Source organism: Phascolarctos cinereus, unplaced genomic scaffold, assembly GCF_003287225.1.
Source record: "Phascolarctos cinereus isolate Bilbo 61053 unplaced genomic scaffold, phaCin_HiC Scaffold_726;HRSCAF=1367, whole genome shotgun sequence".
NCBI lineage: Eukaryota > Metazoa > Chordata > Mammalia > Diprotodontia > Phascolarctidae > Phascolarctos > Phascolarctos cinereus.
In genome coordinates, this window is record NW_027556098.1 from 389,097,798 (window position 1) to 389,112,260 (window position 14,463).

The following is a 14,463-nucleotide window of genomic DNA, read 5'->3' on the forward strand; positions in this document are numbered from 1 at the left end:
GGACTCAGGACATAAATTAGTAATTAGTCCTTAATACTAAGAGATTGACAGGTGGCCTCAAACCACCCTTTTATGACAATGGCCTGAAGAAGTCTAGTGAGAGGGGGCCCACTCCCTCCCTTGCTTTGGGACAGTTCTGGTCAGGAAGTTTTCTTCACAGGGAATTTAAATCTGCCCCTATAAATTCCACTCCTTCCTCCTAGCTCTTCCCTTGGGGCCCAAGCAAAACAAATCTCTTCAACACAACAGCACTTCAAATGCTTGGAAGTGAGTCATTTGTTTTTACCAATTAGCCTTATTATGAAAATAAATTCTATGGGAGTTATAAGAATTCATGGCCCTAAGTTAAGAATTCCTAGACGTGGCTACACAGCATAAGATTATATTTATTCAAGGTTATCAGGGTTTAACTTAGGGTTACGAAGTGCTTTATGTACAATCTCATTTGATAGAGGCAGCTAGATGGTGTAGTGGATAGAGTACTGTTCTGAGTCAGGAAGACCCGAGTTTGAAAGCTGCCTCACCCACTTACATCTGTGTACCCCTGGACAAACCCCCTCTCTGAGCTCAGCTTTCTCCTCTGTAAGACGAGAGGGGTCAGACTCAACGATCTCTTGGGATTCTTTCAGCTCTACATCTGTGATCCTCACTTTCACCTGTGAAGGAGTTACCATTTGAGACTCAGAGGTTAAATGACTCGCCCGTTTCTCATTTGTAAAGTATTTTAAAGCTTACAAGCAGTTTTCAAAGGAGAAAGTATGGCTTATCAAAAATTACCTTCGCAGGAAAAGAGAATGACCTTGAGTGGAGTCAGCCTCCACCCAGAAATCTCACAGCCTCCTTCCTCATCACGGGAGGAACTTAGTAGGAGCTCATAATCTCTCGGATTAGGCTTGGGTTGGTTCTGTTTCCAAATCATTTGGAAACGAACAGGCAGCACACATAGTCAAGGATTCGTTACGGGTGCAAATACCTCAGGGATCAGTGTTATTGACCATAACTATCTAATTATTATATGACTACAGAGGGTAGGGTCAGAGAGCTCAGAGCTGAAAGGGGCATCAGAAATCATCTACCCCAACCCCCTCACTTAACAGAGGAAGAAGCTCAGGCCCAGACTGGGAAGGGTCTTAGAGTGGGATCTAAAGTGAGGTGGCTTCGGGTTCTCGAACCCTGGCTCTGCCACTCAATTCCCTAACCTTGGTTACCTCAGGAAAGTCACTTTAGCTCCTCTGGGTCTCAGTTTCCTCATCTATAAAATGATACTGGGATAGGCAGCCTTTAAGGCCCCCTTTCTGCTCAGCCTAGGATACTGGGACTCCAACTCTCATTCCCTTATGCTGTGTGTGTGAAGAAACTTAAGACAGGTGTAAACACTTGGCACATGCTGCGTCTGGCCCTGTCAAGGCAGCAGCCTCTTGGGTCTGTGTTCAGAACAATCATAGTAAACTGCTCCTGAGAACTCCTTTTACTCTGAAAAACATCAAGACCCCTCAGAAGGGGGAGATCAGTGAGATCCTCTGCCTTGGAGAAATCCCAAGGTTTCTGGTCACAGAAAAACTGCAGTTTGTTGGTTACTTAAGGTGGAATGTTTTGATCTCCTGAGACCCCCAAAAGCCCAATCTAGACTACCTGGGCCTCCACTGGACACATTTTATTAAGAAGCTTTGCCCTCAATACATGCTGGCACAGTTTGTGTGCTCAGCTATCCTTCTAATCAGAGCAATTCTCCAGGTTTCACAATGACTTTAAACAGATGAAATACAAGCCCAAAGTGTTTCCCAACAGCTTTTTATTTCAGTTTCCAATATTCTCGGCAATGATATAGGGCCAATTCAGGAAAATCTATCATCTTAAATACAACAGAGAGAGAACTCATTATCAAGCTTAGGTCTTGGTACCCCAACAACACAAAAAAGGGAAAAAAGTTAGCAGCAATAAAATAAAGTGCACTTTCCCAAACTTCTTTTACTAAAAGGTCTTTCCTCATTGTCACAAATTAAATTTTACCCATTTATCACAAAAGAACCTCAAAATTCCCATTGCTCCCCATTTATATTCAAGACATTAAGAGATGTTTTCTTTTTAAAATTTAGATTAAAAAAACCCCCCACAAATACGACAAAATTCATTGGCAACTGTGCTTTGTTACAGTGATTTTAAATCAACCTTTGAGGCTACCACCAGTCAATCCTCGCAAAACATTAAAAATATCCTCTCACCATTTTCCTACGTCAGCAAAGACCTTACTACATGCCCTTCTGTTCCTATGCCACTGGGATCTGGGACAGATAGGTACATGAATGCCATCCAAGTCCCTGCCCAACAGCACTATCTGGAGCGAGTTCCCTTCACCCCTACCGTGGCTCCAGCTCAGTCACCAACCACTGAAGACTCAATAGTGGAACCTTAGCTACGGAAGGGTCAGTCTGCACTCAAATTGCTTTACAACATTCCTGCCTGCTTACTGGGTTGTAAATGGAGACCAGAACATATTTTGCACAAGATAGACGAATAGCTAAGCCCAGGATGATGCAATGACAGAAAGACACAGAAACAAGGAGGGAGAAGGTCCACCTAATGGCCAGCTGGAGTGAGGATACAGAGCTCTCGAGGGAAGGAAGAGGGTCCCTGCCTCACAGGCAAGCCATCTCCTTTGGAGAAATCCCATCTCCCCATGGGCAGTCACTGGCCTGTTCTCCAGAGCTTCAAGACTCTGCAGGATAGATGCTGCTTTTCCCAGGCTCTGCCTGGGACCAGAGAAGGAGCCAACATTCCAGGGGCAGGGGTTCATCCACCTCCAATGAGAAGTCACCACAAATTTAATGACAGGAAAACAGTCTTCAGTGCACTTACTTGGCCAAGATGTGTCTCAGACTGAAACTGATGGGGACGGATGATGGGAGATGGAGAGGGGAGGTTTGGGTTTTTCCAAATTCTTTGTCAGATGATTCCAAGGAGTCACTGGCACTGAATGCTGAGTCAGGAACAGCTGCAGTAATGTGGAACAGACTCTTAGACAGACATGCGGGCAGGATGTTTGACACCAGTGATTTCATCTTGGGGGAAGATGCAAGGGATGGCAGACCTAAGCTGGGCAATTAAGAGGGCCAACTTCAAGTACAAATGAAGGCCAGCTTGAGAACCACCATTCAAGGAGGTCTTTCGCTGTGCTCAAAGAGGCCCTGCAGGAAGGCACCACTATCTATGCTTGCTGCCCACGTCTCCTCTCAATTCCCAAGCCATTTCTGCCTTATCTTCCTTCAGCAGCTTCCTTCCTTACTTCAAACCTACTTATCTTTCATAAAGTGAGACCTTGCACAGATGCACTGCAGAACTTGAACTGAGGACCTGAAACAACCACATCTGGGGGAAGAGAACTGGCAGAAAGTGTCGCCATCTTAAAAGTGAGCACCACACCCATGCACTTCATTCCTCATATACCGTTGGTCTGCTAACTGTTCTCTCTAAGCGATTCTCATCACCTACGTTTCCATTTGCAGCAATTCTTCAAGTACCACACAGCTCTCGGGTGGCTAAGCGTCCCTAGCCTGGCCATTGCATGTGTCAAATACCCCTGACAAAGCGCTGTCTGCAAAACTGACTGAAGCACTGCAAAGGGAAAATAGGATTCAAACTGACCAAGCCCAATGAACCCAAGGAAGGCTTCTTCCTGGGCTGGCTCTGGCTACAACTCTCAACTCCTCTGTAGCTATTTCAAATGAACATTTGTATGTGAGGGGCAGAAAGAGCGGCTGTTCTCTACTGTTGTATTTCAGCTGAAGAAGAGCAGAGGACTGTGGGCCTACACAGGCTAATGCGAATGCCACAGAGGGCAGGAGGGAGGGAGGAGAGGAGGGGAAGAGGGGGCTCTGCTTGATCACTAAGTTTCTCCAATACTCTTAATATGGGCTTTAGCCAACTCTGGGATCAAAAAAATCATTTTAACAAGTCATTTACCAAATAACCAAAAGACTGAATCAATTAGAACTTGATAAAAGTTTAGAAATAACAAAATTTAAAGAAACCTCAGTACCGTCTGCAGTTAATTCTCCCTTAAGCATATGGAGACATTCTTCCTGCAAACCACCTAATCTCAACAGCAGGCAAAGGAAGGATAATAAATAACTAGCGTTCAAAGGTTCAACGCCGTATCAGAAATCGGGGTGCTATCATTTACGTGGCTGCCGCCCACGAGAACTGGCTGCTGTGTCTTGGCCTGAGGCCTCTCCCACGGCTCCGCCTCAGTCTGGGCCCCAACGTCCGCTCTTCACACCTCCGGGAGCTCCCAGCTCTCCGCACTATCTGCCTGGCTGCAAGTACTGATGGGTGAACATGCTGAGTTCACTGTCCAGCCAGCCTGCCTTATTCCTGAAAAGAGAAATCGTCATCGTACAGATTCAATCTGAACACACATAAAGTGCCTACTACATATGTAATGGAGCCACACAAGCAAAAGATGCAAAACCGTTCTTGCTCTCCAGGAATTATCTTCTACTGCAGAGACAGACTTCTATGCATCCATGGGGTAAATACAAGGCAGGGAATGAAGAGGGAGACATCAGAGCAGTACTGGAAGGTTATGTGACCCCCATTTGACACCGGGGATCGGGGGGGGAGAGCAGGGGAGAAGAGGTAGGTGGGTGTGTGTATGTGTGCACACATACATGTGCACATACACATGTGCTCATGCCTGCAGAAGCCAGGGAGATTTTCTCACAGGATACTGCCCCTAGCCAAGCTGTGCTCCTTAGGAAGATAAGGACCGTAGACGGAACAAAAGAGGGAGTGTTTTGACTTGGCCACTCATTCATCTGCTTGTGCCTTTACAGATGAGAAGAAGAAAGTCAGGGAACGTCAAGCAGTCCCGGGGAGCTGGAAATAAGAGCTCATAAAAGTCGTATATGAATGAGCCAAGATGGCAGACCCCCAGCCCTGCAAGACTGAGGGGACCCCCAGCTCAGGAGACAAGGACTGTCTGCTGAAACGGGTCCCTTCTGAGACTGTCATTTGTCGACTCGAGGGGCACTTCATCTTGACTACTGGCTAAAGGGAAGAGAAGGCACTTTAGCAAAGCCAGAGAAATGGAAAGTCTGTCTGATGAAATTCCACAAGGGGAACCAGGAAATGCCAAGGTCCTGGTGGCAGTGGAGTGGTGGAAAGAGGGCTGAACTCCAGAGGCAGAAAGCCACAGTAAAAGTCCCAGCAATCCTCCATAGTAACTTCAGGCCAGTCCTCAGCCCCCCATGGGCCTCGGTTCCCCAATATCTGTGCTGAGTTTTTTCTAAGGTCTTGCCAGCCCTAAATCATCATCACAGTAACACTTAGAATTTGTATAGCGCATGAAGGTCTGCAAGCGCTTCATGTCAATCCTCTTATTTGAAACTCAAGACAACCCTGAGAAGTAGGTGGTGAGACTACGCCCACTTTACAGATAAGGACACTAAGGCTGAGAGAGCCTAATTCTCAGTAATAATGTTCTTATTTCCTTTTTCCCAAATACATTCAAACGCATCTTACTGGATCCTTATAACCCCCTTGTGAGAAGGGCTGGGTAGGTATCAGCCACAATGTACAAATGAAGAAGCCGAGGTGCAGAGCAGTGGGGACTGGCCTGGAGACACTGCTAACTATGCAGAGCTACAGCTAGAACCTGGGCCTCCCGGACCCCACATTCCCTGCTCTTTCACCCACGCTGGCAAGTACCCTGGGACGACACCAGGCCTTCCCGGCTTCCCCTGCAGGTGCGGCGGCTGGCCGCTATGGTGACCAGCAAGTCCGCTGGACGCGTTCGCTCCGGGAGGAGCCGATCCTGCCAGCCGACTTCCCTGTGGCCACCAGCAGCACGCTTACCTGAGGAGCTTGGCTTTGCTCTGCAATGAATCGAGAACCTCGATCTTTTTATTCAGGACAGCAATCTCCTGCTCCAAAGTCTCCCGAGTCACGTCTACTTGTTGACACAGGTGAGCAAAGGTCCCAGACAGTTCCCTGGAGGGAGAGGCTGGGTCATTAGGAAGCACAAACATCTGACCTAAGCAACTGTGAGCACCAAAGGGGCAAGATGGACACCAGAGTCGGGCAGCCAGGTGGCGCAGCGGATAGAGCACCGGCCCTGAAGTCAGGAGGGCCTGAGTTCAAATCTGGCCTCAGACCAAACACCTGACACTTGCTACCCGTGTGACCCTGGACAAGTCACTTAACCCCGATTGCCTCACCAAAAAAAGGCAAAAAGATGGACACCAGAGGACCGGAGCACCTTCAAGTACCAAACGCCAGTGCAGCCAGCACCCAACACACGCTACGTGCTCTGCATCCTCAGCATCTGCACGATGTTTAACTGCCTGACTGAAGTCAGATCTCATCTAAAAGAATCAATCCCATTTAATTTTCCTGCTATGGGAAAAGTCATCGGTAAATTTTTATGCCTGACTCTTCAAAGCTGGAGAGCTCTGAAAGAGAGAGAGCTTTTCCTGACTTTGTTCAGGTCCGCTCAGTGATCTGACCAGAGGCCGTGGTGCTCAAGTCTTGGTGAAGAGTCTGGGGAAGACACTCCCGGGCTCCCCCCTCCCCTGATGCTGGGCCCTCGGGCAGCCCGAGTCATCGGGGTGAGGGGTGCCGGGCCGGCCGGGCCTGGGGCCGGCAGGGGAAGCGACAGCCACTTACTGCTGGACCTGGTGGCTGCAGTTGGAGCCAGTGTAGCTGACGATGAGCTGCAGCTTCTCGCTGGCGTACTCCACAAACTGGCGCTTGAAGGCCCTCTCCTTGGCTCTGGCGGTCCACGTCACGCGCTCATAGACGTAGAGGAGGCCATAGAGCCCCAGGGAAAGGGCGATCAGCCTCCAGCCCACCGCCTTCCAGACCTGCAAAGACCGGACACGGTCAGCGGCCAGGAGCCGAGGCCAGCAGGCAGACAATGGCACCCCTTGGGGTAACAAAGACCTGGAAACAGTGAACGTCCACCGAACGGGGGAGGGTCAGATGGGGCACCAAGACCGGGCTGTAAGGAAGGACGCGTGAGACGAACCCGAAAAAGTACGAACGTGACTGTGTGACCTGACGCAGAGCCGGGAATACAAAGCACGTGACCGGCAGAGCGTGAACGCAGGAAGGACCCCGCCGCCATCAAAAGGGACTCAGAAGCCTCCGTGAGGAGAGAGAGGACAGCAGCTGCTACGCCTCTTGGGGGGTGGAAGAGGCCCCGGCCACTCTGCCTCTCCTCAGACCTCTTAACGCCCTGTCTGCTTTGGTTCACTTTGTCTCTTCTTCCTCTTTAAGCAAATCACTACGATATCGGATAACTCCAGGAGAGGAGCAATACCGGGAGAAATCTAGACAATGTAAAACAAAAGTTAAACAAATATTCTTCTTTTTAAAAGGGAAGTACCAAACTTGATGTCCAAGGATCCAAGCCCTGACTTTGCCATTTCCAGTCTGTGTGACCTTGTGCAAGTCACTCATCTGAGCCAGTTTCTTCATCTATAAAATGAATATAATTGACCATAACACTGTTGGAGAAGGTTCAATGGAATAAAAACTTTGTAGACTAGAAGTATTATCAAGCATCAGTTTTGAAGATTTAATTTTTTTCAATGAATAAAATCAATTTTCTCTCCCCAACTCCATCCCACTCGGAAAAAAAAGAAAAACAAACTGTAACCAGTATGCATCATCTGCCATGTTCTTGAGCTGCCTCTCCGGCCCCAGCTGTCAGAGGGCTGGCCGCAGGGTCCATCGGAGGCTCCCCACCAGGTGGAGGCATGGCCTATGATGCACTGCTGCTCTGCCCCCTTCGAGGCTTCCCCAAAGGCCACATTCATGAAACCACGGCAGGGAGCAGCTGTACGGAGCACTTCATACCATGCCATCAAGCCCTGATCGTTTCCAAAAGGTTTGCACGCCACAACCTCACAGCAATGCCAGGGATGAAGGTAGGGCAGGTGCTGTTATCACTTTCCAATAAGGTGCCAGACCCAAAGATCAGAGGACCTACAGCTCACCCAGTCTAACCCTGATTTTTTTACAGATGAGGAAACTGAGGCAACAAACCGTTAACAAATTCTGTGACATGCCTGAGGTCTTGGTGATTTCACAGAGACCCACACTAGAACTCTGAATGCTGGACTCCTCATGCTAGCGTTGACTACACCCCAAAGTGCTCCACAGAAACATACCTAGTCCGTACAACCTCCTTCTAGGATGATCCCCCTACTGAAATGTGAATGCTCCCTCCCCAGATGTCCTCTCTAACCACTCTTCCTGGGGTGCACTGCCCTGGACAGAGAATGAATGAATGAATGAATGAACAAGCCCTACACAAAACACGTACAACAGAGCGGGAGGAAACGCCAACTGGGGAGAAGAGAAAGGGCAGGCCAGGAACCCCAAAGAACCCACCACTTTTGCATGCCAGTGCCTACTCCTCCCTTTCACCATGCCCCACACCTGTCACCTGGGGAACCTTGCAGGCTACAGCAGAGGACCCCGGTGCTGCCACACAATTTTCTAACTCTGACCAGTCACTTGCGCACCTCTGTGCCCCAGGCCTTGATCACACTGTCAGCACCTCCAGGGTAGGGGCCAGCTGTTGATGAAATGTTTTTACCCCGAACAGGGAGCCCAGTGTCTCACACATGACACACGATTAATAAATGTTTGCTGGAATTTTCTCGGAATGCGCCACACCCACCCCTTACAACTTCCTCCTCCACATCTCTGGGTCACTATGACCACCAATTGAGGTAATGACACCAGCCAGCATCTGCTTCTCAGTTGGACTCTTGCCAGCACACATCAGGCCTGCCTCGGCCACCCTGCCATTAGGAAACCAGGTGACCAAGCTTGGCTCAATTCCATGTTAAACAAGGACTGGAGGGCCTTTGTCATCTCAAGGCCGTTTTTGCTTATTTCTAGATTTCTAGACAGCTGGTGGTACAATGGATAGAACCCTGGGCTGGGGTTAAAAGACCCAAGTTCAAATCCTGCCTCAGATACTTAAGGAAACTCACTCAACCTCTTTTTAAAATTTTTTTTTTTAGGCAATTGGGGTTAAGTGACTTGCCTGGGGTCACACAGCTAGTAAGTGTCAAGTGTTTGGTCTGAGGCTGGATTTGAATTCAGGTCCTCCTGACGTCAGGGCTGGTGCTCTATCCACTGTGCCTAGCGAGGATCAAATAAGATAATGTATGTAAAGTGCTTAGCACAGAGCGTGGCATGGAGTAGACACTATATAAATGCTAGGTATTGTCATTATTATTATTAGATTCACGGATCTACAGGACCATAGAAATAGAGCCAGAAGGGACCTCAGAGGCCTCGTCCAGCCTTTTCATTTTAGAGAGGAGGAAATGGAGACTGAGAGGTAACACAGTTAGAAAGTGGCCTCGGCCACATTTGAACTCGGGTCTTCCTGACACCGAGCCCACTGCTCCATGCACAGAGTCAGCAAACTAACTTCCTGGGAAGGGGTTACAAAGCCAAACCTCTCTCAGTCTGTCTGGGGAAGGGAAAGGTGTTACTAGGCTGAAGAATGCCCATGAGAGTGAGTGATCTTGTCTTCATCTCTGCCTGAGTATTTACCACGTCTGCTGAAGCCATGGACACAAGAGGACGGCCTTGGGACTGAAAGGGCGGCAACAAATGGAGAGCATCCAACACCAAGGAGGAAGGCCAAAGCTACTGCCGCCCCCACCCCTGGCACTTTCAGATAAGAAGGGATTCTTGGGTGTCAGCGACAATCTTAGAGGACCAGATCAGGGCTTGACCTGTCAGCTGAGAATGTGGTTCTGCCGTGAACCACAAAAAGTGAAGGGGCCACGCCTGGCAGGAATGAATGTCTAGGTGAAATCCTACTTAGAGGACACTACTAGGACAAGTGGCTCTGTGCCGTGCGGCCCAGCTGATGGGCTGCTTTGTTGAAGTGGATCCTGAACAGCAAGGAGAGCCCCAACAACGGACCGGGGGCTGCAAGGAGTTTTGAGACCCTCCTGCCCCAGGCCCTGTTCTATAGACGAGAAGCCAGACACAGAGGTGGAAGGGTCTGGCCAGAGTCACCTGCCTCATCCGCTCACCACGAGGGAAAGGCCCTGCCTGGACCTCATCTGCAAGGCATCAGAGGGAAAAGGAGATCCTTTACCATGCCCTTGAGACTAGTCTGCATGCTCAGGATGCCAGCTCATGGACAGCAGGGATGGGGCCAAGCATTAGTTTCATGTGCTGTGTCAGACACGGTAGTGCGCACAGGGAAGGTCTTTGGCCTGCAATGACAGAGGTGGTCTGGTCTGGTCCAAAAAGCACTGGGTTTGGAATCAGAGAAAGAGGCTTTACTTCTCATGCTGCCCTTGTCTGTCAGAGAAGACAAAAAAGACTGCCTCCCTCCCAGGGCTCAATTGAGCAATTCCGCAAACACTTACCAAAGTATTCAGTACTGAAAGGGAATGGCCTAAACACAGAAAGTGAAAGATGAAATCTTCCCTGCCTTCAAGGGGTTAAATTTGGTTTGAGATAATCTGAGGGAAGGAGAAAGCACTGAGCCAGGACATCAGGGAAAGGCCTGGTATTGGAGGCAGCAGCAAGACTGAGCCGCGAAGGAAGCAAAGGATGATGCCAAGAGGTGGAAGTGAGGAGGCAGCACTTTCCGGGTACACGGCAAAGGCCTGGAGAAAGGAGATGACCATCGACTTGAGCCAGCTTGACTGGGCCAAGTACATGAAGGAGTGTGGAAGGGTCAGCTATCACCAGAAACATGAAGGGCTTCGAACACCAAAGGGAGGAATTTGCATTTACTTTATCCTAGAGGCAAGAGGAAGCACTGAAGACTTTGGTGGTGGACTGGAGAAGGGAGAGGCTGAAAGCACAAAGACCAAATAAGAAGAACGCTAAAAACAAGAAACAATTAAAAAAAAAAGAGGCTATTGTGCAGAAATGAAAACAATGCTGAGGTTTCACCTCACACTCTACACAGTGGCCAAAATGCCCAAAGATGGGAATTACTGACACTGAGGGGCTGTGGAAAGACAGTCACCTTGGTGCACTATGGGCCGAGCCGGGCACACAGCCCAAGAAAGCCATCGACAAGAAGCAAGTCCCCACAGGCTAGAAGCATGTCCAATAAGACTGGGGGTGAAACAAGGATGTCCATTATCGCCACTGCTATTCAATATTGTACTGGAAACGTTAGCTTTAGCAATAAGAGAAGAAAAGGAAATTGAAGGCATCAGAATAGGCAAAGAAGAAACAAAGCTATCACTCTTCGCAGATGACGTGATGATATACTTAGAGAATCCTAGAGAATCAAGTAAAAAACTACTTGAAATAATAAACAACTTTAGTAAAGTTGCAGGCTATAACATAAACCCACATAAATCATCAGCATTTCTACATATTACCAACAAAGCTCAACAGCAAGAGATAGAAAGAGAAATCCCATTTAAACTTACTGTAGACATTATAAAATATTTAGGAGTCTACCTCCCGAAACAAACCCAGGAACTCTATGAACACAATTACAAAACACTTTTCACACAAATAAAATCAGATCTAAATAATTGGAAAAACATCAGTTGCTCATGGGTAGGCCAAGCTAATAAAAATGACAATCCTACCTAAGCTAATTTACTTATTCAGTGCCATACCAATCAAACTACCAAAAAATTATTTTATAGAGTTAGAAAAAATAATAACAAGATTCATTTGGAAAAACAAAAGGTCCAGAATCAAAGGAACTAATGAAAAGAAATGCAGGGGAAGGTGGCCTAGCAATTCCAGATCTTAAATTGTATTATAAAGCAGCAATCATCAAAACTGCTTGGTACTGGCTAAGAAATAGGGAGGTGGATCAGTGGAATAGGTTAAATATGCAAGACACAGTAGTCAATGACTATAGTAATCTATTATTTGATAAACCCAAAGACCCCAGCTTCTGGGATAAGAACCCACTCTTTGAAAAAAACTGCTGGGAAAACTGGAAAAGAGTATGGCAGAAACTAGGCATAGACCCAAATCTCACACCATATACCAAAATAAAGTCAAAATGGGTTCATGACTTAGATATAAAGGCTGATACCATAAGTAAACTGGGAGAACAAGGAATAGTTTACCTATCAGATCTATGGAGAACAGAAGAATTCATGACCAAACAGGAGATAGAGAACATTATGAAAAGCAAAATGGATAATTTTGATTACATTAAATTGAAAAGTTTTTGCACAAAGCCAATGCAACTAAGATTAGAAGGAAGGTAGAAAATTGGGAAAGAATTTTTACAACCAGTCTCTCTGATAAAGGCCTCATTTCTAAAATATAGAGAATTAAGACAAATTTATAAGAATACAAGCCATTCCCCAATTGATAAATGGTCAAAGGATATGAACAGACAGTTCTCAGATGAAGAAATTAAAGCCATCTATAGTCATATGAAAAAATGCTCTAAATCGTTATTGATTAGAGAAATGCAAATCAAAACAACTCTGAGGTACCACACCACACCTATCAGATTGGCCAACATGACAAAACAGGAAAATGATAAATGTTGGAGAAGATGTGGGAAAATTGGAACACTAATACATTGTTGGTGGAGTTGTGAAATGATCCAACCATTTTGGAGAACAATTTGGAACTATGCCCAAAGGGCTACAAAAATGTGCATACCCTTTGATCCAGCAATAGCACTTCTAGGGCTATATCCCAAAGAGATCAAACAAATGGGAAAAGGACCCACATGTACAAAAATATTCATAGCAGTTCTTTTTGTGGTAGCAAAGAACTGGAAATTGAGAGGATGCCCATCAATTGGGGAATGGCTGAGCAAGTTGTGGTATATGAATGTAATGGAATACTATTGTGCTATAAGAAATGATGAACAGGCTGACTTCAGAAAAACCTGGAAAGACTTATATGGTCTGATGCTGAGTGAAGTGAGCAGAACCAAAAGGACTTTGTAAACAATAACAACCACGTTATGCAATGACTAAGATTGTTAAACTGAACCCTGTCAGCATTACGAGGATCTAAGACATCTCCAGAGGCCTCAGGATGAAAAATGCTGTTCACATCTAAAGAAAGAACTACGGAAGTTGAATCGCTGTCACTTATTTTTACCTTCTGTTGAGTTTTGTTTCATCTTTCTGATGGATCCTCCTATTGGTTTTAATTTTTACTTACAACTTCACTAATGTGAAAATATGTTTAATAGGAATGTAAATGTAAAACCTATACAGATTGTGCGCCGTCTTGGGGAGGGTGGGGGGGAGAAAGGGGGAGAAAAATTTTCAACTCAAAAGAATGTGAAGTGATTGTTGATAAATCAAAATAAATTAATTTTAAAAAAAACAAGTCCCCAGATACATGAGTCTATTTATAGCACGCCTGGTGCTGTGGCAGCCCACCTCCTGGGGAAAGGCTAAGCACTGCATGGTCCATGAACGTGATGGAAGATGGCTGTGCTCTAAGACACGATGTGGACGGATCCACACAGACTGAAGCTGAGGGCAGGGAATAGAGCCAAGGACACAATCTACCTGGTAAGTACACCAGCGCCCAGAACCACCTCCACCAACGAGAGGATGGAGAAAGCTGTAGAAGAACACAGACAGAACCACCACGACCCCCAGAGATGAGAGAAGAGGACACCTTCCCCACACTCCTGATTCCCACCTCTTTGCAGAAATGGAACACTGCATATCTTTTCAGTCTTTTTGGATGTAAGGATCCATTTTTCTGGGGTTCTTTCTCTTCTTCCTCATTTTCTTTTAAAAAATATTCTTTGCTATATGGGATGGCTCCTCGGCAGGAGATGAGAGGGATACCAGGAGAAAGTCAGGGGACATAAAAACAAAAGGAATCAATAAACATTTTCTAAAAGGGTCTACGGTGTAGTCCAGGAAAAGAGGTAAAATGGGCCTGATCCGGGGCGTGGCTGTGAGAGGAGAGCCGAGGGCAGACCTGTGGCCCCAAGAGAGGATCACATGTGCCGGGGCAGTACAGAGTCTGACTGGACTGGGAGGAAAGTGCAGAAATAAGAGCAAAGAGCCTGGGGTAGTGCTGAGGAAAAGCCAAGGCCCTAAAGAAATGAGTTGTGGTAATGGAAGATCTTGTGGGTATGGAATGATGAGCTGAAGCTTGAGGCAGGGCCTGACCAGCGTCCAGTAGCAGTGCCCATGGTTAAGCTCCCCTCCACCCAATCAGCCACTGCAGCCACAGACGTGAAGGGAGACAAGGACCAGGCTGTGCCTGGCATTCATCGCACTTTCCTTGGCCAGGGCTGAGAGGCTGCTTCATTTCTGCTTGTCTGCCAGAAGAGGGGCCTCAATGGCTCCACTCCACCTCTGAGGGTCTAATTTCTGGCAGGGATTCATTACCAAAGAATTCCAAGGGGCTGTTTGGAAGCCAAACAGCAGCACCTAGAGACCTCCTCTGTAACTGGCTATAACATATGGTCAGTCAGTTGGTCAATAGCAGTGGCCTGAG

The 14,463-nt window shown here is 47.1% G+C and overlaps 1 protein-coding gene across 1 annotated transcript in view; it reads right to left on the reverse strand.

Annotated features, from left to right (window-relative positions):
- Positions 1–1,775: 1,775 nt before the first annotated feature.
- Positions 1,776–14,463, reverse strand: part of MFN2 (mitofusin 2) — a 32,712-nt gene continuing 20,024 nt past the window's right edge. The window contains 3 exon segments of the mRNA XM_078145672.1: positions 1,776–4,371; positions 5,854–5,988; positions 6,664–6,860. Coding sequence (XP_078001798.1) covers positions 4,302–4,371; positions 5,854–5,988; positions 6,664–6,860 — 402 coding nt within the window. The 3' untranslated portion in view covers positions 1,776–4,301.